The sequence below is a fragment of the Podarcis gaigeae genome (assembly GCF_964106915.1).
Source record: "Podarcis gaigeae genome assembly, chromosome: 4".
Taxonomy (NCBI): Eukaryota; Metazoa; Chordata; class Lepidosauria; order Squamata; family Lacertidae; genus Podarcis; species Podarcis gaigeae.
In genome coordinates, this window is record NC_139677.1 from 40,234,510 (window position 1) to 40,262,104 (window position 27,595).

The following is a 27,595-nucleotide window of genomic DNA, read 5'->3' on the forward strand; positions in this document are numbered from 1 at the left end:
CTAAACATAAGCAGAGCCCTGTTGGATCAGACAGATATTCTAGTGACACCAGCATCCTATTTATAGTGGTTAGCCAGTTGCTTTCAATGGGTCCACGGGCAAATAATGTAAATAACAGCTACCCCATTATTATCACTAGTAAAATCCTGTTTGTGGGTTCCCAGGCTCTTCAGCTGCCTTCGTTATTTTTTTTTTAAAAAAAGGATTAAAAAGATCACTGCTAAGTACCAGCACTGACCCAGGCACAGCCTAAAGAAAGGAACATTTTGTAATTTTTCTTCTTCATAAATATTTTGCATATAAGAAGCCCTTGAAAATGAGTTTGTTTTTATTATCCTCCCTAGTAAGTCAGACCTAAATATCTAAAAACAACAAATATTTTTAATTCACTAGTTCATATAGCAATTTAAGGGCTGCTCAGGAGTAGCATAGAGCCTTTGGCTAATTCTAAAATCAGGGCCATCAGTGAGTAACTAGTTTCCCTCATGGGGTCAGTGGCAAAATATGTGATTGTGTTATCAACAATATTGGTATTTTAACTGTTTGGGGAATACAATCCCTGAAAACAAGATTTATGTAATATATATTGAGACCACATTCTACAACTTAAGAACAACAGCCAAAAACTAATTTCATAGAAAGAAATATTTTTTTTCTTAATATATACTTCAAATGGAAATAACAGTTTGCGATGTACCAGACAGGGCCGACCATTTCAGCGCTGTCCTCAGGAGACTTCAGGATCACATCTCACCTTTGGGAATCGTTATCTGACATCCTAGGTCACAGTCCTGCTGCAACTGAAAAAAGGCCACTTCCTGTAACCGGGCACGCTCCAATTCAGAAAGACTTTGAACAGGAACAGACTTCAGCCGAACACTGCGCCCTGACATGCTGTTCCAAGTGAAGTCACCCTGCAGGAAATCAAGTGGAAAAGTATGAAGGGTCATATGGATAATCAACAGTTCACTGAGAATGCCACTCAGCCCTTTATCCCATAACTAAACATTTAACTTACGCTTTATTAAACACCCACAGTCACCATGCACATTCCATAATTTTTGCAGAAGGGCGTTCTAAACTTGTTTTAACACTATTGGTTGGAAAAGGACAGCTATCCGGCTTAACCGGTGACACATACGAAGCCTGTGGAGGGCTCTTTAGTGAAACTCTACCACTGCAATTCCCACCAAGGTTTGTGTCACTTATAATGTACATGGCAGTAGCATGTCTTCATTTATTCAAGTTGAAGAACAAGTACTGTATTGGCCTGAATATAAGCCGCACCTTTAAAATTGGAGGGGGAGGAAATAGGTAAAGGACCCCTGACCGTTAGGTCCAGTCGTGACCGACTCTGGGTTTGCGGCACTCATCTCACTTTATTGGCTGAGGGAGCCGGCGTACAGCTTCCAGGTCATGTGGCCAGCATGACAAAGCCACTTCTGGCAAACCAGAGCAGCACACAGAAGCGCCGTTTACCTTTCCGCCGGAGCGGTACCAGACCAGTGATGAAATAAATTTCAAAAGGACTTCATGAATTTCCATGTCACCATATGCCAGAATATTTGCAGTGTATAATGCTCAGAAAGCAAAACAAGGCTGAAATCTGTCATGAACTTCCAACCATAAAGAGTTTTCCAATGAAAGCAAAAATCATCCTATGTTTATACTGTTCAATGCAACACATATGTGCAAATCCATAAAATCTTCAAGCAAATGCCACAAACACATAAGCATGAACAATATTTGCATACGTGTTTTGTATGTTTTAAGTCACATTCCACTGAAACTTTAATGAATATCTGGCACGCAGGTTCTAAAGAGTTGCACTTGTCTTCGGTATTATTCAATATTGTGACACTTAAAATGTCAGGTGTGGTTTGAAAGATATGCATCGTGATTCACTTATGAGCTGATTCAGCAAACCTAAACAAGAGGCATCCTATACATTTCTACATACCTCTGTGTCCTATTCAGTTACATGGGCCTTACTCCCATATATATTAGTATAGGACTGCAGCCTTAATGTTACAATTTGTGCAGAATGAAATGAAGTAAGGTAGCAACAGACAAAGATTAAGATATCAATAAAAGGAATTTGGGCAGGAAAGATTACCGTATTTTTCGCCCTATAGGACGCACCGTCCCATAAGGCGCACCTAGTTTTTTGGGGGGGAAATAAAGGGAAAAAAATTATTTCCCCCCCAGGCGCGGGGCAGGGGCGGGGGAGGCCCGCCGGAGCTTCCCCTGACCCCAGCCCCCAAACAGGCAGCTCTCTGCAAGCCGTGGGAGCCAAGGGCTGGCTCCCGCCACTTGCGGAGAGGTCCGCGAAGCCTGGACATGCTGAGCTCAGCGCGCCCAGGCTTCCGCATGCAGGCACCTCTCCGCAAGCGGCGGGAGCGATCCCCCCGCTTGCGGAGAGGTCCGCGAAGCCTGGACGCGCTGAGCTCAGCGCGCCCAGGCTTCCGCATCCAGGCACCTCTCCGCAAGCGGGGGGAGCGCTCCCGCCGCTTGCGGAGAGGTCCGCGAAGCCTGGAGAGCGAGAGGGGTCTGTGCGCACGGACCCCTCTCGCTCTCCAGGCTTCAGCAAAAGCCTGCATTCGCCCCATAGGACGCACACACATTTCCCCTTCATTTTTTGAGGGGAAAAAGTGCGTCCTATAGGGCGAAAAATACGGTAATTACTGCTATTCTTCATTTAAAATTCCTTAGCAATGTTAATAGTAATTAAGGCTAAAGACTAAATTTGTCATCTGGAAGGTAGCCTACTAACTTCTTTTGGAAGTCTGGGCTACTCTTTCAATCCTGAAAACTAACAAGTTCACAGATAAGCAAAAAAATAACAGTTCTAGACAAAGGACCACAGTGGATTTTTTTTTTTTGCCCAGGGAGCAGTAATGGTTCATATATCCCTGCCACCAGTAGTGCAAAGAAGTCTAGCATGTATTAACTTTGCTGCAGTAAATTCTCTCCTAGGCCACTCTAACATGATGTTAGTGAAGACTATATCTGTCAAAATATTTTTGGAAAATGCTATGTTATGAACACTGGAATCTCCTGATCTAACTGAGATGAGCAATAAATGTTTATTTTCAGCTGTCTGCTTTATTTAGAAACTAAATGAATTAAAACAAACCAAAGTAACATAAAACTTTAGACTGTTCACAAGAAGGGCACAAGCTAGTACAATAAGATTCATTATACTAGAAACATTATGTACTCTAAACATTTGTTCAAGAAGCTCATTTTGTCCCAATACAACTTAATTATGGGGGGAAGTTGAAGGGGAGTTGCCAGTTGTAGATCTTCCTTCCTTTATGGAACATAGGCCTTCCCTCTGATGAATAGAGGAAAGACTAGCTTGGTTACAAGAACTGCCCTCTATCCCCATTCTCAAGAAGAACACAAAGGATCTGTTTAACTAAGCTCTGTGGGAGAAAATGTGCTTTGCAGACAGAAGGTCCCTAGTCAGCCCTGGGTATCTCAAGAAGCAATGGCTTCATAGTTGCATCTTTTAATCCAACCATAATTAATATTAAGCACAGTTTGTTGATTTGGTTGAAACAAGTTATAGTTGTTGTTTTTTAAAAAAGGAAGTGAACGTTTCTGAATGCCTCCTTGGAGCTGGTGCCAGTGAGGTGGGACGTACAGGAGCCTGTTTACATTGTACTGGACAACGTTTTAACACAATGTCTTCCCATGGTCAGATTTCTTATTGCTAACCTACTGAGTGGGAGGAGTGAGGTGCAGGGGTTTGATAAGAAAATGGAGCAACATGCAGAAATTGGTAGGAAATGGATGTAAATGGTGCTACTAAATGCATCCAATTTCATTTAAAGGTTGAATTGGGAGGCAGTACAGGGGTACCTCTGGATGTGAATGGGATCCATTCCGGAGCCCCGTTCACATCTGAAGCAAACGCAACATGCGTCTGCATGTCCTCGGGTCGCGATTTGCCGCTTCCGCGCATGTGCGTGACGTCCTTTTGAGCATCTGTGCATGTGTGAGCGGCGAAACCCGGAAGTAACGCATTCTGTTACTTCCGGGTCACTGCGGAGCGTAACCTGAAAACGCTCAGCCTGAAGCATATTTAACCTGAAATATGACTGTAATGCTAAGCTAGATGTCCATTTTAAAGGACTGAATCCATGTTAGTGCCCCCTAGCCTACTGTTCTTGAGTAAGATTCCTGACTGCACTTTAGTCACTGAATACAGATGTCCTGCCTTGGTCAAAAGCCATGGGGTCAATATAATCCACTGAAACAAGCCTTTCCTGTATTAAGAAACTTGGCAATTACTCAATGACCTTTCACTTTCTCTTATCTTTCAGATGGCTCATGAACCACTTTGGGATAATTCAGTTGGTTAGAGCATGGTGCGGATAATGACAAGGTTGCAGGTTCAACCCCCATATGGGACAGCTGTGTATTCCTGCATTACATGGGGGTTGGACTAGATGATCCTCAGGATCCCTTCCAACTCTACAATTCTATGGTTCTATGTCTGTCTACCCCTTTTCATAAGTTCTGCATAGCATTTCACCATGAGGAACGTTGCCTTCTGTCCACGGAGTGGCTAAATTTACATGCACAAGAGAAATACAACTTACATACTTCAAACTTAAATTCAGTATATGTCTGCATCAGATAAATACAAGAGTAGCTGAATCATTGTACAAGCTTACATCATAGTAAAGGGGTGGATGTACATAAACCCAGTTGCATTCCAAGAGCATGAAGGAAGTGTGAAAACAGCTTGATATTAAGATTCACTATGAAACAGTTGTGCTTAGTGTATTACTTGCTACAAAATTCATGTAAGACAAAAATCTTCCTGCAATGGAGAAAGTATCCTTCAATCTCTTATAATCCAAACATGATTTCTTACAAAATCAATAGGCACACTATTTATTAATGTTAGCAACAGTTCAGTTTCATCTGAAGATTGCTCATGCCATCTGATGAATACCACAAATTTCAGAGATGTGAGGAGGCAAGAAGTTATCAAGTTTTCGACCTACGCAAGGATGGCCAGCCCCTGATGGCACAAAACGTGCTCCATTCTTCTGATACCCTCCACACCCATCCTAGTTAAAGATGTTTCAAATCCAGTTATTTGCATGAAAATAATTACGGGTGGAAAAATGCGAGAAGATGCCTTACATGGTATGTGCACAGGATGGATGCAATATGAAAGGGAAGAAATCCCTAACATGTAAGATACTTACTGAAGAAGCTGGTACCTCCTTAAATATTAAAATGGTGTGTGGGATGCAACGTGGAGGAAAGTGACATTGAAATCAGTTTCAGAAAGCATCCAAGAAGCAACCTTAAAAACAATCCATAGGTAGCACTGGAGTCTGCTTAAATTAAAACACCATAAATCCAAATATTTCTGTTGGAGATGTTGTGGAGAAGGGAGGGGTTATTTCTGTGGTGGGAATGTTGTTTTGTGAAAACTTACTGGGATGGAGTTCTTGCCCAAACTATAGGCCATTATAGGACAACACCCCCTCCCCAATTCCACCTCTGGCATTACTTAATATCAGTAGACTGAGTGGTCCTGAGATCCATAAGGAACATTTTTCCTGTGTTACTGGTAGCAGCATGCTTGGAGTTGGCCAGCCAATGGAAAACATCCAAATTCACCACGGCAGGGTGCTTAGATAAAATTTGGTCTCTGAAAGTCTGATGTATTGATACCGCATACTTAGGGCGGGGGGCGGGGACACAGATAAATCTGATAGTTTCTGAGGACACTTTTTGTTTTATGTGAATAGATATGTGAATATCCAAAGTCAACCATTGACTCAAATTGCTCTATGGAGAGGATATATGTACGTTCCGGCCTCTTATTAACCCTCCCTAAAGTTCATGATTAAATTGATGCAAGATTCACAACACATCCTCTTTGTTGTATATAGATTCTATGCCTATTATTTTGAACTCTAATGACTTCTATTTTGTTTCCTTTGTGTATTTTGTTAGCATTATAATCCAATTAAACTATTTTTAAAAAATCATGCCATGTAGACAAACAATGAATGTAGCAATGTGAAATAAGTAACCCAGAAAATTCAAATAAAACAAACAGTATTCTAATTTCTGAGGCTTGATTTAACTATAGCAGACCTCTGTGAAAAGAAAATAGTCACAGCCTCAGTTTTGAAAGCATTGGTATCTTTATGACACTACAATGCTTGACTTTAGCTGACCATACTGCTCATCTCTGGACAAGAGATGTCTAAAATTTTAGAAGATGTCATGTTAGTTATTAAATATACACTGGAGGAGTAGACCCCACAATACAACCATTTGTGTTTACAAATGCAATTAAAATCAAGTATCATGCAAGCATTTTAACTCCAGTTTGCCATTCTAAATCAAATCAGCAATGGTCTAAATCTGGACTATGTTAACAACTTCCAGGCATACCACAGATTAATGCAGGGACCATTTCAGTGGACTGTCACCTTTACTATCAGGGAGCTCAAATCCAGCAGCAAACCATTCCCCACCCCCACAGCTGTCCCAGCCTGGAATCTATATGTCAACAGCTGCCAAGAGTCAGATTGGATAGCTCAGGTGGTAGAGCATGAGAATCTTAATCTGAGGGTTGTGGGTTCAAGCCCCACATTGGGCAAATGATTCTTGCATTGCAGTGAGTTGGACTAGATGACTCTTGTGGTCCCTTCCAACTCTACAGTCCTATGAATATGATTCTATGAGAAAAGGCACGCCTAAGATGCATACAGGCTGGAGTGGAATTGCTATACAGTGGACGCTCGGGTTGTGAAGTGATCCGTGCGGGATGCATGTTCGCAACTGGCAGCATTCGCAACCCGCATCTGTGCATGCGCAGGGGGTGATTCTGTGCATGCGCAAAGGGCAATTTAGCGCTTCTGTGCATGCACGACCGCCAAAACCCGGAAGTAACCCATTTCGGTACTTCTGGGTTTTGGCGGTCCGCAACCCGAAAAAACACAACCTGAAGCGGCTGTAACCCGAGGTATACCACTCTGAAAGCAAATCTTTACTAAACAGCAGGGGGTAAAATAAAACCAAGGAAACAATTGAGGAATCGGAATACTTTTGACCTACTGGTAATTGTATAAGTGACCAGCATAAAATGGGAATAGCGCAGATGCACACATTTGTTTTGTTCCCTGGTCTCAAGATACACTTTAACCTTATTCCCATCCTTCTTTCCACATGTTGAGAGACCTGTTGGCCCTGCCAACCTCCAAAGGTGTCCACCCCAACCTTTGTGAGTTCAGCAGAAAGTTAAATCAGGCCTCTCCATGCATAGAGCTGTGTGCTTGTAGACTCTCCGACATGATCAGGAGCCCCTCAATAAGAGGGATTCTGAATGTGTGGAATCTGTGTGCCTACAGCTATAGGGACATAGAAGCGCTATGCTCACCCTTTGCTAAATGTTCCAAGGAACAGGGCCAGGAAGTGGGATCCTACTCCCCCCGCCCCTGCATTCAGTCAACATGTAGAATGGGAAGCAAAAAGAGGGATGTAGTTTTTCTTGGAAATTAGACACACATATACTTAACAGCTCCCTTTAGACTTATCAGTTACTTGCCAGGGCTTAAGAATGGACATGTTGCATTTTATACAGTCATTAGACCAACATGAAAGCATTTCTCCCAATGACTGTCTTTCATTCCTTTCCCATGTCAGAGCTCTCAGACTCTCTTTAGAAAAGTGTCACACGTGATTAGGACAGATCAAGTGGAAGCCCTTTGCAATCTGCAATCGTTGGTGCGCTGAAATTCAAATGGTGCCCTTTAGTTTCATTCTTTGTTTTAAGCAGCGCATTTATTTTGGACAGGGAGAAGGGAAAAAATAGCCATAAAATTTCCCACTGTTATGAAAAACAGAAACAATTGCTAGAGTTACGAGATACTCTTGAGACTGAGCCAAGAGATGACCGGCTTTTAGTTGGGACTATGCTCTGCAACAAGTTATAAATTTGAAGATTCGGCTCATGGATGGCCATTGAGGAGCTCACACTAATCTCCAAAGATCTGGAAACTAGGAGGTAGCTGCTGCCATCAACTAGCAAGCACTTGCAGTACATACAGGCTCAGGCACAGCCCAAGTTATTAGATAACAAATCTCAAAGAGATTTAAAATTAAGTTGGGAAATACTTCTGTTTCTCGGAGCAGTAAAACATTTTCTCTTCTTTATGAGTGAAACCAAAGGCATGCCAATTCTCCTTAACATTTAGCATGGGTGCTAGGAGCCAGAAAACAGAGCAGTCAAATCACAGGTCATTAACTGACCATCCATTTTAGTTTGCTTTATAAAATTTGGAGCAAAACCACTGAGTATATGCTTCTATAGCCAGGGTAGTTATCATGGTGCCCTCTGGATGTTGTTGGCTACAATTACCTATCATCCCTGACCATTGGGCCAAGTTGTCTGTGGCTGCTGCTTGTTAGATTCCAACACAATCTGGAGGGCACCATGTTGCCTTCGACCGGTTGCGCTAACTGCATTTAAACATTGTCTGTCTAATACTTCCCTCCACACAGTTTTCAGTAACTAGCATTACAGAGCCTGTATGTTCACTTATAAACATGATAAAAAGTGATCAGAGACTTCAAACAATTTTCAGCCAAGCCAACTTAAGTCTAGTCATATAATTGACTTTAATTACACAACACCACTGCTGATTGAAGGGGTTTTGCCCCTCTCAGACTTGTTAGCAGTACATGCAAAGTCATGAAAACAGACAAAATAAAGGGTATTTGAGAACTCGCCGCTTGTTGACTTCTTAGCCTGCTAAGTGGCAGGTAGAGCTGTTTCCCTTACCAAGCAAGAAATATGTTGTGAATGGTGAAAAGTTGTTTGGGTAGGGTTGTTTTTTCTGCCAAGTTAGCTATAGCAAGTAAAAATTAAAACAGAGCAAGTTACCATTCAAAAGTACTACAATACAGCTGTGCTCCACAATCACATAACTATTTTCTTACCCATTAACCCAAATCTGCTTTTCCACAGTCGTCCTTTGTTAACTTCATGAAACCAAACTTGATGAAGATTAATCCATTGTAGAACTCCTATTTGAAGAAAGTCACATTTTTTCCCTGGAGACGCGTATATATCAGGTATCTTAGAGACAGCCCAAACTGTAACTCCTACAATCACTTTAGTTGCCACAGGTTTCTACCACCATAAATCTTAAGAATCAAAAGTAATGAAAATTAATCTCTTAACTGGAATTCCAAGTAAGTTCAACAAGTTTAGCATTGCCAAATTCTAGATAAGTCTGCATGTTGGAAAAAGGTACACACAATCTATAACTGCTTCTTATTCCATAATGTTGTTTTGAAGCAGTGCAAGGAGTGGTTATCTTTCCCCTCCTTCCAAAGAAAATCCTCTTCCACATGGCTCTTCAAATGCAGAATGCACTGTAACTGTGCAAACTTTCCTTATTAGGAACGCTCCAAAGAATGCTGCACACATCTGGTAAAATCCCTTTGAGTATGGTAAAGACATCTCATGTTCTCTCTCATCTAGGACGGTCAGTCCTTGATTTTCAATCTTTAGTGCAATTTCTCTGACCCTAACAAACAAGAAGTTGCAACACCAATGGCAAACCTATTGGAAACGCAAGCCGCACATATGCTAAACTGCGATAAATACTTTTTGAAAAATAAAACTTGCTTTTTACAATAAGCCAATAACATTTTACTGCTAAAATGGATTGAGGGGGAAATACTATGAACCAATCCATCCCTGACTAATTTTGTATGGGGGTAGCTATGGGTTTTTAACTGAAGATTAAAATAGCATTCAGCATTTCTTGTATCTGTATCTCAAATAAATCTATATCTCAATAAATCTATATCTAGATATGACCCTTTTGATAGATGTGAGCATACCTTTTATTATGTCCTTCCCCCATTTTATGTCCCTCTGTTCTCAATAAAGCTATTTTTTTAAGACTGTAGCCTTTCAAAGAACTTGCTATATATTGTATAATGCAATATAACCTTATTAGAAACAGGGGGAAAGCTAGACTTGTTGTTTTGTGAAAATGCCTTATGCATCAAGCATAGACTGTTGCACTACATTACACGTGGGGCTATATTAGAAGGCTGAAACCTTCAATTAGTATGGAATATGGCCGCTACTTAAGCACAAATCAAAGTGTTGTTTTTGACCTACAATGTCATGAACAGATTGAGTCTGGAGCATCTTAAAGACCACCTACACCTAGATGAAGCGACCTCTATATTTAGATTCCTTGTTGCAGAGGTTGCAGTCCCCACCTCTGGAGATAAGGTGTATGTGCCATAAAAATTGGGCATTTTCTTTGGTGGCAGCCAAAAACTTGAACAGTCCAACTTCTTTCAACAGTCACCTATGTTAAGCTGTTAAATGCCAATTAAATATCTCCCTGTTTGCTTCTGGGAAGCATTTAGTTTCATTAGTTACTGTATCCCTTTGTCCCTGCTATTTGCTTTGCTGTGATTTTACTTTTGATTAAAATAACCAGAACTAGAGAAATTGTTACCAGGATGATTTGCAAAAGATAATCGTCAACTTAGGAAGCCAAATAGTTGTGTTGTGTTTTATTCGTGCATGCATGCATGCATTTTAGGCACATGCATCTCAACTTCCTACCCTTTCTACCAAAGATAACCATCTCAAAGATGGTCAACATGATCAAAACTCATAACTGACACACTAAAAATAATTGCACAAATTACTTACGAGCAAGTTACTGTGTCAGCTGCCCAGCTATAGTGAGATGCCTTTAAATTTCTATTTAAATTACAGAAATTCTTTAAAAATGTGTTTATATTAATACAAACTAGCACATCATTTTGTTTTGCAAATTTGTGTGGTTTTCCTATTAACCCTTTCCCTACATAGAATACTGCAACCTCCAAAGCCACAGTTTTGGCCTACATTTCCCACTTCTCCCATCAGGCCTCCCTTACCCTTTTCCAACAAAGCTGCTCCACTCCACACACACCATGAAAGGGTTTCTAACAGCTGTCATAGCTACAAGGAAACACTGTGTTCAGCTGCATCTCTCTGAATACCAGATATCATGGACAAAACGCTACTTGTTTGAATTTACTAAGGCCATAAAATATGGAGAAGATTAATGCATTCGCCTTCACTTAAATTTTGCAAAGATATTTGGATTGCCAGTGTGGAAAACAGAGTGCTGGACTAGATTAAGACAAGTGATTTACTCAAGACAACGAATCTGAGATTGGATCAGAGCCTCCTGCAAATAAATGTCCCTGTCCAACACCACTTGACCCAGTATTTCCTGCAATGCCACGGTATGTCACACTCAGAAGTGCTCCTTTTTGCCCTATCCCCAAGTTCCCATTTGCCACAGACGTAAAGAAAAGAAGAAAAATGCACATGTTTATCTCACACTTTCAGCGCTATAGTCTCTTCCTCTTAACCATTCAAGTCAAAACCATATTTTTTCCTAGGTTCAGAACCGGTACTAAGAAGAGCTTTCCCCTTCAACCTTCTCCCACACAGGGACCCCAGTCCTAACGTCTCCAATATTCTTCCAGCTCTGCCTCCATGCTGGAGATCAAAGGTGCAAAATTTAAAATGGGAAGCTGCGGCTTTAAGGACTTAGTGAACAGGCTCCAATATCTATCGTGCCTTCACCAATCATCCTTCCTTCACTGCGCCATAGCACTGGTTATCTGCACATGGCTCATTGCTAAGCTATTAGCACAGGCAGCACGACAAGAATCATCCTGTTAAGAGCAGCATTCTCTGCTCTGCCCAATTTATCTCCAAGTGGTATTTTTTAAGGCTCCCTGACCTGCCTGTCCTCCCTGCCTTCCCATGGTTGTTACTAGATCATTGAAGCAGTCCTCAGCTTGGTTCCCATCCTTTCTTCCCATCTCTTGCTGTGCCATATCCCTTCCTCCCCTTCTCCCCCCCCCCCAGCTGAAGCACAGTGCTGATTTTCCTATCAGCAATAATCTTTCCTCTCTTGTTCTTCCTGGCTGATCCCAAATTTCTGTTTTCTTTCCTTTCCATTCCTGAAATCCACTACTCATTGCAAAACCCAACTCGAACCTCTTTTCTCCTCTCTTTCTGCCCTGGCTGTTGAGTTTCTATCTTTTCTTTTGTGGGACCCCCCATTGTGTGTAAGGGTGTGTGGGTGTAGCTAGAAAGTTACACAGGTCTGGTCCAAGCAACATTCTTGTAGTCTGGGGTAGGACTTGACTGCTTTTAAATCTTGGCTCACTTTCTTCCTGGGTAGCGGATAATGAAGAGGCAGCCTCTACAACCATAACACCAGATTCAACCAGTTTTCCAACCATGAGCTGATGAGAGAGAAACTGCTAATCTGATGGAAGTAGTAATCTTCAATTCTTTTCATGAAGGTGTAAAAAAAATCTAGAAACAGTTAGGCTGCATTGCGGCTGCAGTGGAACCAGGCCCTAGTAAAGCAAAAGACTTGCTTCTAAGAAGACAAAGATTGGACTGGGCTAAGCTTGGTACAGTAATTGTTCGTGATCTCTTGCTACTGTCTGCAGAGCACTGTTCTAAAAGTGCACCTGTATATATGTACAAACAGTCACACAACAAAGAAGATAGCAAACTGCCAATTAATCTGACATACACACGCCTGGGTTCTGTACTGGTGGTGACTGACCAGGGATGAGTGGTGAATGAAGATCAATGAAGATGTCAACCCAGTGTGTGGCAGCTGTGAAAAAGGCAAATTCCTTGCTAGGGATCATTAGGAAAGGAATTAATTGAAAATAAAAATGCCGCAATCACCATGCCGTTATACAAATACTGTGTACCATTCTGGTTGCCAAACCTCAGAAAGGATACTGCAAAGTTGGAAAAGATGCAGAAAAAAGGATTAGGATTCTAGACTGCAAAAAAGAAATGGCTTTCAAAGCACATCAGTTTGTAGCTACAATAACCAAAGCAGAAACTGTTGAACTAATGTCAATTTGGCTTAAACACCTTTTCTTCCTGGTAACCCATTCAAATTCATGAGCTTCTTTTTTTTAATAAATAAAGTTTTATTGAGATGTAGGCTAGGGCTGGGCAATGTATTGATACATTGTCCAAAATCAGTTTGAAGTCCACACCATGGTAATGATTTCATAATATTCAGCATGGTGATATATCGCAAATCATAATGTATGTGTGTGTGTGTGTGCACGCTATATGTCTTCTATGTCTTCAAAATATAATAAATACTTACTGGGCAGTTGAAACTTAGGGAGAAAAGACTCCAGGCAGCTGTTCCTCATCAGAAAAAGACAGCTGTAAGGGCTCCTGGAAACTGTTACCCTTACATATTGTTTTTAAATATGCCTTCCTATTTTTAGGAATCAGTGGCTTGGATCCCAACTTTTAGTTCTACTCATGGGGGGAAGGGGGTAACCTTCCACAAGCAAAACTCACCTTTCATGAACCAAAGCTCCTTCTGTTCACAAAGTGAAAAGTTAGGCTGAAAGCCAATGAAACAATAGTTTGCTCCCGGAGATGAAAGCTGGTGCCAATGTGAACACTAACTATATTGACCCAGAATTCTGCATGGACAGCACCAACATACTTTCTGCTCCATCCTGGGATTTGGTGCGAAGTTTCTAGGCAGCCTTGCAGTTAAATTTACCCTATATTGCTATTGCTAAGCTTTTCTGGAAGACATCACAACAGCTCAGTTATAGTACTTTTGATATTAACTGTTGCAAATCATTTCATAATAATTTCACAATAATGGATGCTTTAGTTGAGATTCCTGCATTGCAGGGGGTTGTACTAGATGGGTCCTTTCCAATTCGGCAGTTATATGATTCTATTATTCATTATCTTGAAGAAACAAATGGGTTCCCACTAAATATTTGTATCTTCTGGGGTGACTTACTATGAATACACAAGATTTATTTCTTTTCTTTTCTTTTTTCTCCCTCTTCTATTAATACAAGAGGATTTTTTTGCTGATTGGACAGACAAACAATTTTCACTCTGTTTTTACCATAGCTATTCATCTTCTGCCGTAAATGCTATTCACACACATCATTCTCGCTTAGTCAAGGAAGTTTTCCCGACATCTAATTACCAAATTCTTTTAACTCCTTCAAATTATAAACTAAACAGATAATTTGGCTAGAGTTGCTAGCTTTACTGGTACTTGTTTTAAAGTGGGGCGGGGACTAAACACTGGCATATAGCTTTCGTTATTTCTGTGAAAAGGAAACCAAAATGTATAGCTGTATCATTTATTGTAAACAAGTAAACATATGGATGTTGGCAGCTTCCCAAAAAGCAACACAATCCCGCAATACGCAGTTCATAACCAGTTTTCTGATTCCGTGCGTGCGTGTGTGTGTGTGTGTGCGCGTGCACGCGCGCAAGGACTATAGATGAAATGTAAAGTTACAAAATGTTAGATATGTGTAATACAATGCATCTATTCTCCTCCCTTTCCTTAATAGTTTGTTTGTGTGCGTTATTTTACACCAGGACACAAGTTAAGGCCTAAAGATAGATCACAAACGCCTCTCTATTTGCAACAAACTGGAATATACGGAATATACCTATTACAGTCATACCTTGGTTGTCGAACGCCCTGGAACTTGGACGTTTTGGCTCCCGAACGCTACAACAAGTGATTGTTTCAGTTTGCAAACATTCTTTTGGAACCCGAACGTCTGATGGGGCTTCTGCGACTTCTGATTGGTTGCAGGAGCTTCCTGCAGCCAATCAGAACCCGCAATTTGGTTTTTCAACTTTTTGAAAGTTGAATGGATTTCTAGAATGGATTCTGTTCGATTTCCAAGGTACGACTGTATGTGGAGTCCGCCCAGATCTTTATGGGAACAGCTAAGCCCAAACTCTGTCAAAATTAGGAAAGTGCCTTTATCATTACCAATTCCCACTAGATTCTGATATATGTGAAGGACTTGGCTTCTTTTTCCCACCTCAGAGTCTTCAAAACCCCCAAACTGCATGGTTCTCCTGCACCGCAGGCTTTTGTAGTCCATGAATTGTTGGGAAAGCATAAGCCCCATGACATGTTGCTACAATATTCAACCAAGAGAAGCAGAAATATGGGGAGAGAACAAAAAGTGTCCAGAATGAAGGAAATTGAAAGAAGACAGTGGGAAATGGGAAGACTGGGGTTCAGAGAGCCCTGCAGAAGTGCAGAGAGAAAATAGCCACGGTGCACTATGAGTTGGAGAGATGAAAGAGGGAGCCACAGGGACATGGGAAAGATAAAATGGGCGAGTAATGGATGGCATGGAGAAAGAAGACTGCATGATATGGAGTCTAGAGAAGAAAAGGAGGGCTAAACAGGGAGGTTAAAAAGCAAAAGACTGTTCAAATGCTTTTCTATATGTTGATGTTCCAACAGTGCAAGAGAGAAAAAGGAGAACAGTGGGGTATGACTGAGGGAGACCTTCTTCCAATACATCCCCAGAATGCTTCTAAATTCCTATTCCCATGGCTGTAGTTTATTTTAAGCAAGGCTTCCTCAACCTCAGCCCTCCAGATGTTTTTGGCCTACAACTCCCATTATCCCTAGCTAGCAGGACCAGTGGTCAGGGATGATGGGAATTGTAGTCTCAAAACATCTGGAGGGCCGAGGTTGAGGAAACCTGTAATTTAAACTGTTTTTAATATTGATTTTTAAACTGTTTTAACCTACCCTAGGACCTGATGCTGAAGTATGGGTAATAGATTGAGATAATAATAATACTAATAATAATACGTGAGGAAGTCTGTGCCTACCCTGAAGCTGGTATAGTTAATCTCTCCCCCCCCCCCATAAAAACTATTTGGAAGCGGGGTGGGACATGACATGACAACACTGGGAAAAGCCACCTCACCTGGTTTTCGTCCTGGCTGGCACAAGCAATGTCAGGGATTGGGTGTGTAGGTTCCTCTGCCTTGCATACACCATAACAGAACTCGATTTTAAAATGAACTGTATGGGAATTTGTACAAAAGGGTCAAATTATCACTGAAGTCAGGCAGAACTGCAGATTAGAAACTGAACCCAACACAAGAACCATAGAGAATTAGAAGTTGCAAAAGAATATGTTTTATCAAGCCATGCAAACATAATAAAAGACTGCACACTCTAATCATAATACTCAGTTCTGGGCGTGATTTGATGTCTGAAAACACATGATGCAGCAGGTTTTTTTATTGGTTTTTTTTTTTTACAAAAAAAGCTAAATGTTCATTGGCTGTCAGAGGTGTGAAAACTGTTTAAATATGAGCTGAAGTTAAGTAAAGTCCTTAAGCTACCAAGACTACTGGAGCAACACACAGAGCAAGATTCAAGAAGCACTTCCAAGAGGTAAACTTATTCATTATGTCAACAGTTTATTTATCGTTTCTCTTTATCCACTGAGATTTTAAAGACACAGAATAGAAGCTTCATTCCTAATAATATGCATATTGCTTATGTGAAAGCTTTTTTGGGGTGCAATTTCTGCATTGTTCTCTTTGGGAACATTGTTCCCAAAAAAGGACGGGGTGGAGATTTAAGTGGGCAGAGTGTGCAAGTTCTAAATTTTCCCTTAGTGTCCTTATATTCAAAAAGTTTGAAATAAAGACTTTAATAGTGAACATTCAATATCTTCTGTGCATTATCTTATTTCCTGTAATGCCAGCATTCATCTTTAGAACTTAATTAAAAGTTGCTCTGCTACAGCCTTGCTCTCAGATTTTTTTATTCTTTCCATTAACCTGTTAACTGATTGTTTTTCTTTAATTAGCTATTGGGCTATTAAGCTGTCAATTAACTGATGAATTAAATAATGTACAGAAGATGCCTTTTTGAGAGATTTGAATTGGTGGAAACTCTTAAGTAAGAAAGCAATTTGACAATCTGGTCAGCTAACACTTCTATTGTACGAAAAGCTATATTTCACTCACTTTCCACTGGGGAATATGAAATATTTATTCAATGTTAAGGCTTATTGGTATTATAGAAAAACACATTTGATAGATGCACTGCTTTTTTATTTAAATGGAGCCGTGTCAGCTTTATGTGCGTATAATGCAAAAAATGTCATTTTTAGGTTCTTTTTTCACCAAATATGGGACAGAGGAGGACATATTTGCTTTTTCCATCTTCATTGCTTAAATGAACTATAAGTTTTAATCTACTAAAACTGTTAATTTATAACATCAAATAATTAAAACATCCATACTACTACATTATTTTCCCATTGTACTGTATAATTGAAAAAAATAGCTCTATCAATGTACCCCTAAGGGTATGCAATAAATTATCAAATATCAAATTGTGGACCAGTTTGCATGTCTCATTAACCCATAGTTTAGTTTGCACTATGGTTTAAAGTGAACTACCAAAAATCTCTGATATGTTCTACTCCTTTCTAATCCTTCGCCATACTGAGAAGGAAAAGAACAAGAGGCTAGCTTTGCATTAAGTGCAAACAAATCCTGGTTTCCTTGCTGTGATTTATTTGGAGGAAACAAACCATAAGTGCTGGTTAGCATACAGCCAGCATGGTTTGCTTCTTTCCTGGTGCAACAAAGGATTAGCAGGGAGAAAAAAGAATGGGGAGCTTCTGAGCAATCTGTGCATGCTTCCTTGACATGCAAATAATCTCTATAATGTTAATCCAAGGTCAAGATGGCCAAAGCTGCAGATTAATAACATGCTGTAAATTTTAGGATGTGGAAGACGATAGGTAAATTTATGCTCTTCACAGGAGGTTAAAATCCATGAAGACATTGTTGCCATTCAGCTGTATTAGTTTCAGTGGAGAGAACTACGTTTTCCTCTCTGGTGTAAAATAGACTTTGACTGCATTCCTCCCAAAGCCATTAACATCCAACAGAGACAGTACAGCTCACCTTACATTTTAAAAGTTGTTTTAACAAAGAACAGATGAGACATAGCAACATTAATTATATATGGTTGTATACTTCGGCTTGACCTATAAACGGTGAGTGTGTGGAAACTTTTCTCTTGCATGTTGTATATTGCAGGACCTGCCATGAGGAAAATGGAGGGCTGGACTATTGTTATGTGCCTCTTAAGCACTACATTTGCTATTCCAGTAAGTGCTAATTGCTAATTTCAAGTAACTTAATTCTTCACTAATTGAAATCAGAGCTAAAAGACAGGTGAACATTCACAGCAGAGTTTCCCAAACTTGGGCCTCCAGCTGTTTTTGGACTATAATTCCCATCATCCCTAAACACTGCTCCTGCTTGTTAGGGATGATGGGAGTGGTAGTACAAAACCAGCTGGAGACCCAAGTTTGGGAAACCCTGATTTACCACATACCTATGAAGAAAATTAAGGCTTAACATATATTACCACAGGCTTCCTCAACCTTGGCCCTCCAGATGTTTTTTGCCTACAACTCCCATGATCCCTAGCTAGCAGGACCAGTGGTCGGGGATGATGGGAATTGTAGTCTCAAAACATTTGGAGGGCCAAGGTTGAGGAAGCCTGTACTACCATAACCCATTGATGAGTTATCTCAAATTAAAACCAATGGTTTTTTTTTACAATAGTAGTTGTTGTTGTTAAAATGATTTGTATACTACCCTGTTACAACACACCAAGACAGTGTACACCAATGTAAAAATATTTAAAAGCAATACAGATAATATTATTATAACAAGGATAATGTAGTATACCAAGTACTGTAGTTACTCAGTACAGCTGCAACCTTAAAAAAATTGTTATGAAAAGGTCTGAAATGCAGTCATAAATGATGGCTGGTGGGGAAAGCAACATAGGTATACCAGCCCTAGCAAATACTGTATTCATTTTCTCTTCCTATATTCAAAAGTGCTTTATGGACACAACAGGAGGCAGTAGCATATGCATGGAGAAGATTTTAGCAAATGTGTAAAGTATGTATGTATATATGTCAGGAAAGATATATACCCAAGACTTAACAGTTAGCAACAGGTGAAGATGAGAGGCTTTTTGCACTTCTACTGCATGAGAATCTTGCTCGGTAAAGAAAAACATGTAGCATTTTATACTAGATGATTGAAGTTATCTAGATAGTGTGTTAAAACATGCCTTCAGGAAATAGCTCAGTCATTAAAGACCTATTCACTTATTGTGAAGTAACAGTGCAAGTTTGCCAGTGTGGAAACAAACCGAAAAGGGGATTACAGGCAATTCTGGCCTCCTAATAAGTGTTTATGTAATTTATATGCTACTGGAAAAAACACATGTATTTCTGCTTGTTCATAAATTTACATTTTCAAGTGTACATTTAAATCTTCTTAGATGTACACTTGAAAAAAAAGTAGTATGTCAACTGGCCTATGTCAAACTATGAACTATGCAAGTATCTCAAGCTAACCCTTCATCCAAAGTCGTAGTTGAAACATTTACTGGGAAGAATTAATGAACTGAAGTTATCTCCAAATGCAAATATGTGATTTATTTTTTTAAAACTTTTCCACAGTTGCCACAACATCCTGGCTATATCAATTTCAGTTACGAGGTACAGCCTTTTAAATGTTTTTCATTCATGTTCTTTGTGTGTAAATTAAAAACAAAGTAGATCACTTCAGGACTTGTATCACTAGATATGACAGCATGAACAAAACATATTCACTATTAATCAGCAGGGGGGAAGTGAATTTGTTTAGTAGTCTAGTTTGTCAGGTGATGTGATTAAATACAAAATACACTGCTTTCACTGCTAAATTAAGGTGACTAAACCTACACTGATATACTAGAAGAGAAATTAAATGTGATGGAAACGGAATTCGTAATGCAACTGTATTGTTCCTACAGACAAGTGCACCACTAATCGAAATGATCAATAAAACCAAATACTTAACAATCTAATTTTTACTTGCATTCAACGGGAAAACCCCCAAAGCAAGTAAGGCCCAGTCTTACTTGAAATGGAAATATGCAATCAAGTCAAAACGGAACCTAACATTTGGGATCAAAGGATAATACATCTGGGGATACTGATTTTACATAATTCATTGGATATTTAATGTGTGGTGTGATTTCATAGCACAGAAGTTTATTTATTTAAGAAAGACCTAGGAAAGGTGGGGTTGGGGTGCCTGCACGAGATCTTCCGAATGAACAAAACATTATTATCATGGCCTGTTAACTTGGAACACTAAGTGCAGGATTCACCTAAGCAGCCATGTTAGTGGAAGCCCTGTACAAGGGCTTCTGCTTGCGCAATGGGGCTCCCTCCCTTTGCATGTTACTGCCCCCCATCACCAAAATTGGTTCTAGGGGCTAGGAGGACCCCCAGAACAAGGAACAGAAAGGGCTTGTTTGTTCTGACAAGCGGCAATGCTTGCCCAGATCAAACAACTGGAAGAGCACGAGATTGAATTCTATCCTTTCTCAACAATTTAAATAAAATAATCCTTGGGAAATGTTTGTTTGCTATTTAGAAATGTTTCTCTTTATTTGTATCTTCAAGGTGATGACACCTTTAAAGTGGTACCAGAAACTAATGGGACCCCAGGTATGGCATCTATAACATATGCAACCTATGAACTGATTTCTCAAGCCAAGATTTCAGAAGGTCAGGTGTGTCCAGATTATTTAAAACAGGCTTTACTGGAAGTGATACAGAAAAGCCAACATGGCAACAGCTGGCATGGCCAACAGTAAGAAAGTAGTAGTAAGTCCAGCAACATTGTTTGTCCCAATAGAGTGCTTCTAAAAATTTTTTGTTGCCCATGGATACCTTTAATCAGCTGCCACTTTGACCTTTTCACTTATTTTAAGTAATCAATATTATATAAATCTTCTAATAAATCTTTAATATTTGTTTCCGTAGTATCCACATTATGGCTTTGAGCCCATGGGAGGATGGATGCACCACCATGCCGGGCCAGTGGTGCACCAATCTCATTATCCAATGCACCTCCATCAAATGCAGCCACAGCAGCAGCCGTTTCCACATCCAAACCCACAAATGCCGCAACCTGGTCATGGTCATAGCCCGTACGTGCCGATGACTGGGCAAAACACAATCATGCCACAGTATCAACCAAGTCATGTGGGACCAGTCCATCACCCGCTTCAACCACATGGAGGAGAGCACCCAATGCACCAACTGCCACCAAGCAGTCCAAATCAGCCAATGCACCCTCAGCACCCAGGGAATCCAAACCAGCCAATGTACCCAATGCCTCCAATGATACCAGATACACCCCTTGAATCATGGCCACCAGCTGACAAGACCAAGCAAGAGGAAGTGGTAAGAAATCATTGCAATAGCATTACATTTCATACATACATCAACCAAAAAGGTATCATTTTAAAAATATTTATATTTATTTTGATGATCAGAATTTTAAAAAAAGAAGACGTGAGATGGTCCAGGAAAAGCCATATTGGCTGTTTCACATCTTTCAAATTAAGCTGACGTGGAGCCAGTTTCAAATTAAGCTGACGAGCAATAATCTCATATGAACCATTACAAATTACAAAAAAAAAACAAAAATATTATAGTAGTACTATTTGCCATATCAACTCAAATAGTCCTTCCCACTCCTAGGCAAATATCACTTAATACATATTTCAGATGAAAATGACTCACCTTCAAGCCACAACTCTGCCTATATCTTTGAAATTGCATGAAATTGCAGCTTGTTTCCAAGACTTTGCCTCTGTATAAATATGTAAACAAAGGTTGCCAGTTTGGAACTAAAAGCCCTATGCCTCTTAACTAAAAATCAAATAGATTGTTTTATTGTTAAAATAGTATTTATTTGGGTAGTAAAGTTTTTGTTGTTGTTTTTTCATTGAATGAAACAATAACCATGGTAATATTTCTGTTCAGATACTGGTTTTAATTTTAGTTCTTTTCTCCCTTCTCTTTCAGGATTAAAGGGGCCAGGAAACCAGAATAATGAAGAGTATTTTAGGCACCTTCACTTGCTTTCAAAAACCCATCGTTCTACTGCAGTGATATTAATCCAAATTCTTAGAGAATACTGTAGCTAGAAAGCAAACAAACACAAAGTAGTAAATAATAAAACCTGTTTTAAATCAGTACTAATAGAATTCTGACTTTTTCTTTAAAAAGTACTTCAGTCAATTGAGCCATTAAAAGGAAATTAAAACAGCATCTATCGAACAGTAAAAATATCACAGATCATTCATTTGCATGTCTTTATTTAAAATATGCACACACAAAGAACCAGTCCCATAGATGAGTCACACTGAGGCTCAAGCCTCCATGTGATAGTTCTCCTAAGCTTGCCTTCAGTTTCAAAAGATTAATTACAAGCTCCGAAATGAAGCACTAACACAACCTACCACTTCAAGAACTAAATAGTTACAATATGGACATGCTGTATGCTGCGTGCCAAACAGAAAACATAGTTTTAACATGAATTAAAAAGTGCAACTAAAGAGACCCCTCAAACGAAAACAAAATCAAGGGGAAAAAAACCTCAAGAGTCATGATACACAAACAACATTACCAAATCAAAATGGAGTCACATCGACACACACATATAAACGAACCACAACAAGAGAATGCCAAAATAATGCCAGAGAACAAAGTCTACGTGAAAATGTCTATTTACCAATGTTCACTTGAGATCAACTACAAATAGTGCTCAAAAAATATGAGGCAAAGTCAGTGGAGGTTGACCCATCAAGGAAAACCAGGGCGCTGTCCTATGAAGTCGAATGTCAAGCACATTTTTTTAAGTGTTTTCAAAATCTCAAAGTCACATTCTTTTGTGTCCCACAGATACTCATATCTTTTCATTTGAATTTAGAACCTGGAGCTATTTCTACTAAGCACATGTTCTCTGGCCATGTGTTCTCTGCACCAGTCAGCCAAATCTAATGCCAAAAACTACTGCTGTGACCAGGAGGCCCCTAATCCACCACCAGACAGACAAAAACATGTGAAAACCTTTTATTCTACTATTAATGTTGCAAACTCCTTATCCCCAGCAGTACAGCAGAACCCCCCCACCTAATTTCATGATGATAACAGTTTTATGACATGCTGTTCATCCTAAGGTAGCGTTCAAACAACACGAAAAACAATTTAAAACAACCCACAACCATAAAAATAAGGTGGGTCCTAAAAAATATACCTCAGGTGTCAAAAACCAGGTTAAGGAGGAACATCTTCAGCGATTCAGCCAATCAAGATACACTAATTAGCATACAGCCACAATACCACTTTAGTAGGTCTGCAGCCATGGTAGTCCATTAGCTTAGTAGAGCTATCAGAACCATACATATGCTCTTACATTGGCCAGAACTATTTCCTTGAAGGCCTACACCAGGTTTCCTCAAACTCGCCCCTCCAAATGTTTTTGGCATACAATTCCCATGATCGCTAGCTAGCAGGACCAGTGGTCAGGGATGATAGGAATTGTAGTCTCAAAACATCTGGAGGGCCGAGTTTAAGGAAGACTGGCCTACACCTTTTTCTTCTCAGTTAAACCAATTGGTAAGAGTCTTGTACAGTGGGTTAAGAACTTAATTCATTCTGGAGGTCCGTTCTTAACCCGAAACTGTTCTTAACCTGAGGTATCACGTTAGCTAATGGGGCCTCCCGCTGCTGCAGCACCGCCGCCACGCAATTTCTTTTCTCATCCTGAAACAAAGTTCTTAACCCAAGGTAGTATTTCTGGTTAGCAGAGTCTGTAACCTGAAGTGCCTGTAGCCTGAAGTGTCTGTAACCCGAGGTACCACTGTATTTACACTTAAAAACAAACCAAACAGTCCACCAAATGATCTAGAAACCTAATTTAAAATTGTTCCTCTCTGCCATAGGCTCATTGTTTTCATATTGGGTATATTACCTTAGCAGACTTTAAATCAAAGTGGTAGGCAATTAGCAATGGCTTACAGTAAGAGACAAAACAATAGTCCAGTAACTATTTAAATGCTAGCAAATTGCCATTAGCAATCCATGAAAGTATCTAATGAAATGTAGTCCAATAAAGCTTAGACCTTAATAAAGTTGTCTTTAAGATCCCAGTAGAGTTGTTCTTGTTTTGCTAAAACTGCACTGTGATCTATTTAACAGGGTTAAAAAAAACCCTATGAAACACTTTGGCAAATTTAAAATGCTATTACAAAAGTAGGATGGTGGATGGGATGCTTCAGATAAGAACTCAAGTGTGCAGAGCCAACATGTAGTACAGGATAGTATATTGCACCCTGAATGCACACCCTACCCCTGGGGAAGCCTATCCCAGCAGACAATCATATATCTGATTTACTGAAGGTCTTCATGCAAAACCCAATGTTTGTAGGCCTGAATATACTGGTTGTGTCCCAGCTGGTTTGGCCCATGATTCCAAACAGGGCCTCGTGCAATTTAAATTAAGAAACAGGCAGCTGAAGATAATAAAAAGTCTATTGTTCTTTATTTGCAATATTTCATTTATATCCATTCTACCCTTCTTTCAAAGAGCTCAATGTGCCATTTATGGGTCTCGCTTTCTCCATGTTATCCTCACAGCAAAGCTATAAGGAGACAGGTTAGGTTGACAGACAGTTGCTGATCCAAGGTCTCAACTTGAGCTTCACGGCTGATTTTAACCCTGGTTTCCTGAGTTCTAGTCCACTTAATAACCCTCCACCCGAGTCCACATTCTGGAAAAAGATATAGAATTCTGCATGATACCTTTCAGACTTATCCATTCTGGCTACAATCCTGTACATACTTATCAGGGAGAAATCCTCGTGGAATTACTGTACTTCTGTGTAATGTAACAGTTATCATGGCATGAACTTACATTACAAATTGTGGCAATTTTTAACGGATGGAATGATACAACGTAAAGTGTTTGTTTGCTGAGGAGGACGGGGACAGAACCAGAATAAGTGGGAGCCACGCAACCTTTCCCCCAGCAGAGAAGTAACTGTTAACAGCAGGAACCCCCCCCCCTTCTGAGCCAAAGAAAGACACTTTTGTCAGTTTAAGAAAGGTGCTAAATATTTGTACAATTGCAACGCTTAAGTGGCCACAGTATCTTTGCAAGTGAGAATATAGAGCAAACCGCAACAACTTGGCCAAACCACCAGGCTTCATTGTCCACACCTCTGTGATATGGCAGTTGAATGAGACTCTAATCCATAGGGATAGAAATAAACCTTTGGCTGCCTGCTTAAGAATCAATGGCTGGAAGCCTTCTCACTGCCTGTGCCCATGCAATAACAACCTGATAGCACCTCCCCTTTTCCGGCAAACAAAAAAATGAGTTGATTTTTACCTGCTCTGAAGCCTTCACTCAAGAAAAAGTGAGTTATCAAACATTTAAATATTGCAACTTATCACTCAACCTTTTATAAATTCATATCTAATATCATACTTTTGAAAATCACATCTCTGCTCTGTAGTTGCAGAATTTATGATTACTGTGCAATATTGCTTTAAAATAGTTAGTAAAGGGACCCCTGACCATTAGGTCCAGTCATGACCGATTCTGGGGCTGCGGTGCTCATCTCGCTTTATTGGCTGAGGGAGTCGGCGTACAGCTTCCAGGTCATGTGGCCAGCATGACTAAGCTGCTTCTGGAGAACCAGAGCAGCGCACGGAAATGCCATTTACCTTCCCACCGGAGCGGTACCTATTTATCTACTTGCACTTTGAAGTGCTTTCAAACTGCTAGGTTGGCAGGAACAGGGACCGAACAACGGGAGCTCACCCCGTCGCGGGGATTCGAACCGCCAACCTTCTGATCGGCAAGTCCTAGGATCTGTGGTTTAGACCACAGTGCCACCCGCGTCCCGTAAAAATTAATTAATCATTAAGTTAATTAATCATTATTTATTTTAGTTAAATATTATTTTAAAAGTAGCTACATGTACACTGTTGTAAAGATTTTATTATGAGGACGGTTTATCACAGTCTGAGCCACGTAATATCGGAGAACGGGAAGGGGAGAATATGATTAATGAGGAAGCAGAAGTTGATGATAAGCCAGGAATCCTCCTTTTGCCAGTGGGGGGGAAAATCAGATTCTAATTCCGGAGTTTAAAATATGACAGTGTTCCCAGAATTTAATCTAGTCAACACCACATTTTAGTGGGAAGGAATTCCAAGGAAATACAGTGTTTTATTTTTTCTTAACGTTCCAGCCAACCTGACAATCTTTAACTAGATAGCCCCCGTTTTCTTTAACTACAGTCTCCAATCTTCTTGTGCCTGCAGCCCATGTTTAACACTTAATGCCACATTTTATATCTGTTTTTAATACATTATAATTAAGTAATACTTCAGGTATCCTGAAGGATGGAGACACAAGTTAGGGTCACAGTTCATTTGAACTTAAACAGACAAACCTAGCAACATAAAGCTTCATTGGGGGAAATAGATTGGGTGAAAAATATATAAGACCCAGAATTTATGTATGAGAAAATGAAGAAAATGACTGTAGCATTATTTTAACTATTCAACCAGAACAATAACCCCAGTCACAGTGACGGAACAAAGGTCAGCTAATTCACACAGACCCATCCCTACAACTGCAAGGCCAAATCAGTGAATCACTTTTTTTTTAAGCCCTTCTGTCCAGCTCTCTGCATACTCTGCTGAAAACTGATCAGCAATCATCATTCAGTCAAAAGTCCTTTGAAGTGAGAAATGCAACACAAGATGGATTTCATTGGAATGTGGAAAAGATCTAGGTCGTAATTAACTGGAGCTGGCCAATGTCTGATTAAGGGCCATCCTGGCAAACTCGAAGAGGTGAAGGAAACGAAGCAGTTGACAAAAAACACTTGACCAGCATCTAACCTTTCTAACAATGTACAGTACTGTATTTATATCTGAGAAGCTTTACAACTATTTAAAATAGACCAAACTGGAGCATGATGCCCAGAGAGCTTCACTACTTCACTGAAAACAAAGCATAGCAAAGTTTGAAACTTAAATATACTAACCGGGGGGTGGGGGGTGGGGGGGAGGGGCAGTCACAGGAAAACATGACACACTTCATTTCAGTATAGATATAGTTATTTGAAAGGGGCCTCCAAATATATACTTTGTCACACGCTCTGTCCAATGAATTTCCTCAAACTATCTACAGGAAACACATTGCATTAGAAACCAATAAAAGAATGAATTTTCAAGATAACTCTGTCATATGAATGTTTCATTCAACACAGTATCCTTCATTAGGCGAAGTATATTTTTGCTTTTCCTGAAGTATAATGGGGTGGTAGGGAAGCCAGGTACGTTTTACTACTTCCTTACAATTCTGAAGGCGTACCAAGATCAGTCAGCAGAACTTTTTTGAGGGACAGGAACAAAACAAGAGCAACATAATCGAGTTAAACTTATAAATTACTTCACACATACACAAACACGATGAAAGAAGAACAGTCAATCCTATTGTTTCTGTGATTTTCCCAGTTCGATCAATTAAAAACAAATATGTTACTAGTTAAAAACGAGAGGAGATATGTGTCCCAAATCATATTGTGTAAGTTCATTTTTTTTACAGTATTTTAAAAAGCAAACTAAGAAATTAAGTGCTGGCCCTTGTGCAGAGGAAAGTTATCATTCCAGACAACAGATTCTGGGAGCAGGCAGCAGCAACAAGGTGATGGTGTTTTGTATATCAAGCCAGCTG

General features: G+C 39.9%; 2 protein-coding genes across 8 annotated transcripts in view; one reads left to right on the top strand and one right to left on the bottom strand.

Moving 5' to 3' along the window:
* The window catches only part of ARHGAP6 (Rho GTPase activating protein 6), a 183,361-nt gene that overhangs the window by 46,437 nt on the left and 109,329 nt on the right, over positions 1–27,595 (bottom strand). For 5 of the 7 annotated variants that reach the window (XM_083734230.1, XM_083734229.1, XM_083734233.1 and 2 more), the window contains exon 2: positions 755–914. In XM_083734230.1, the coding sequence (XP_083590356.1) occupies positions 755–914 (160 nt within the window). Of the gene's footprint in view, positions 1–754; positions 915–8,985; positions 9,625–27,595 lie in introns of those variants that run through there. The other 2 variants (XM_083734235.1, XM_083734234.1) reach the window with 1 other exon arrangement.
* Positions 16,188–22,031, top strand: AMELX (amelogenin X-linked). Its single transcript, XM_083734627.1, has 6 exons — positions 16,188–16,340; positions 18,008–18,078; positions 19,456–19,494; positions 20,449–20,493; positions 20,812–21,234; positions 21,862–22,031. The coding sequence occupies exons 2-6, from the start codon at positions 18,016–18,018 to the stop codon at positions 21,865–21,867; spliced, it is 576 nt and encodes a 191-aa protein (XP_083590753.1). The 5' UTR covers positions 16,188–16,340; positions 18,008–18,015; the 3' UTR covers positions 21,868–22,031.

Bases quoted from the DNA above. Each gene is read 5' to 3' on its own strand.
- AMELX (XM_083734627.1), top strand. From the start codon at position 18,016: ATGAGGAAAATGGAGGGCTGGACTATTGTTATGTGCCTCTTAAGCACT. The intron at 19,495-20,448 runs GTACAGCCTTTT...TGTATCTTCAAG, and splicing joins ATATCAATTTCAGTTACGAG to GTGATGACACCTTTAAAGTG. The intron at 20,494-20,811 runs GTATGGCATCTA...TTGTTTCCGTAG, and splicing joins AGAAACTAATGGGACCCCAG to TATCCACATTATGGCTTTGA.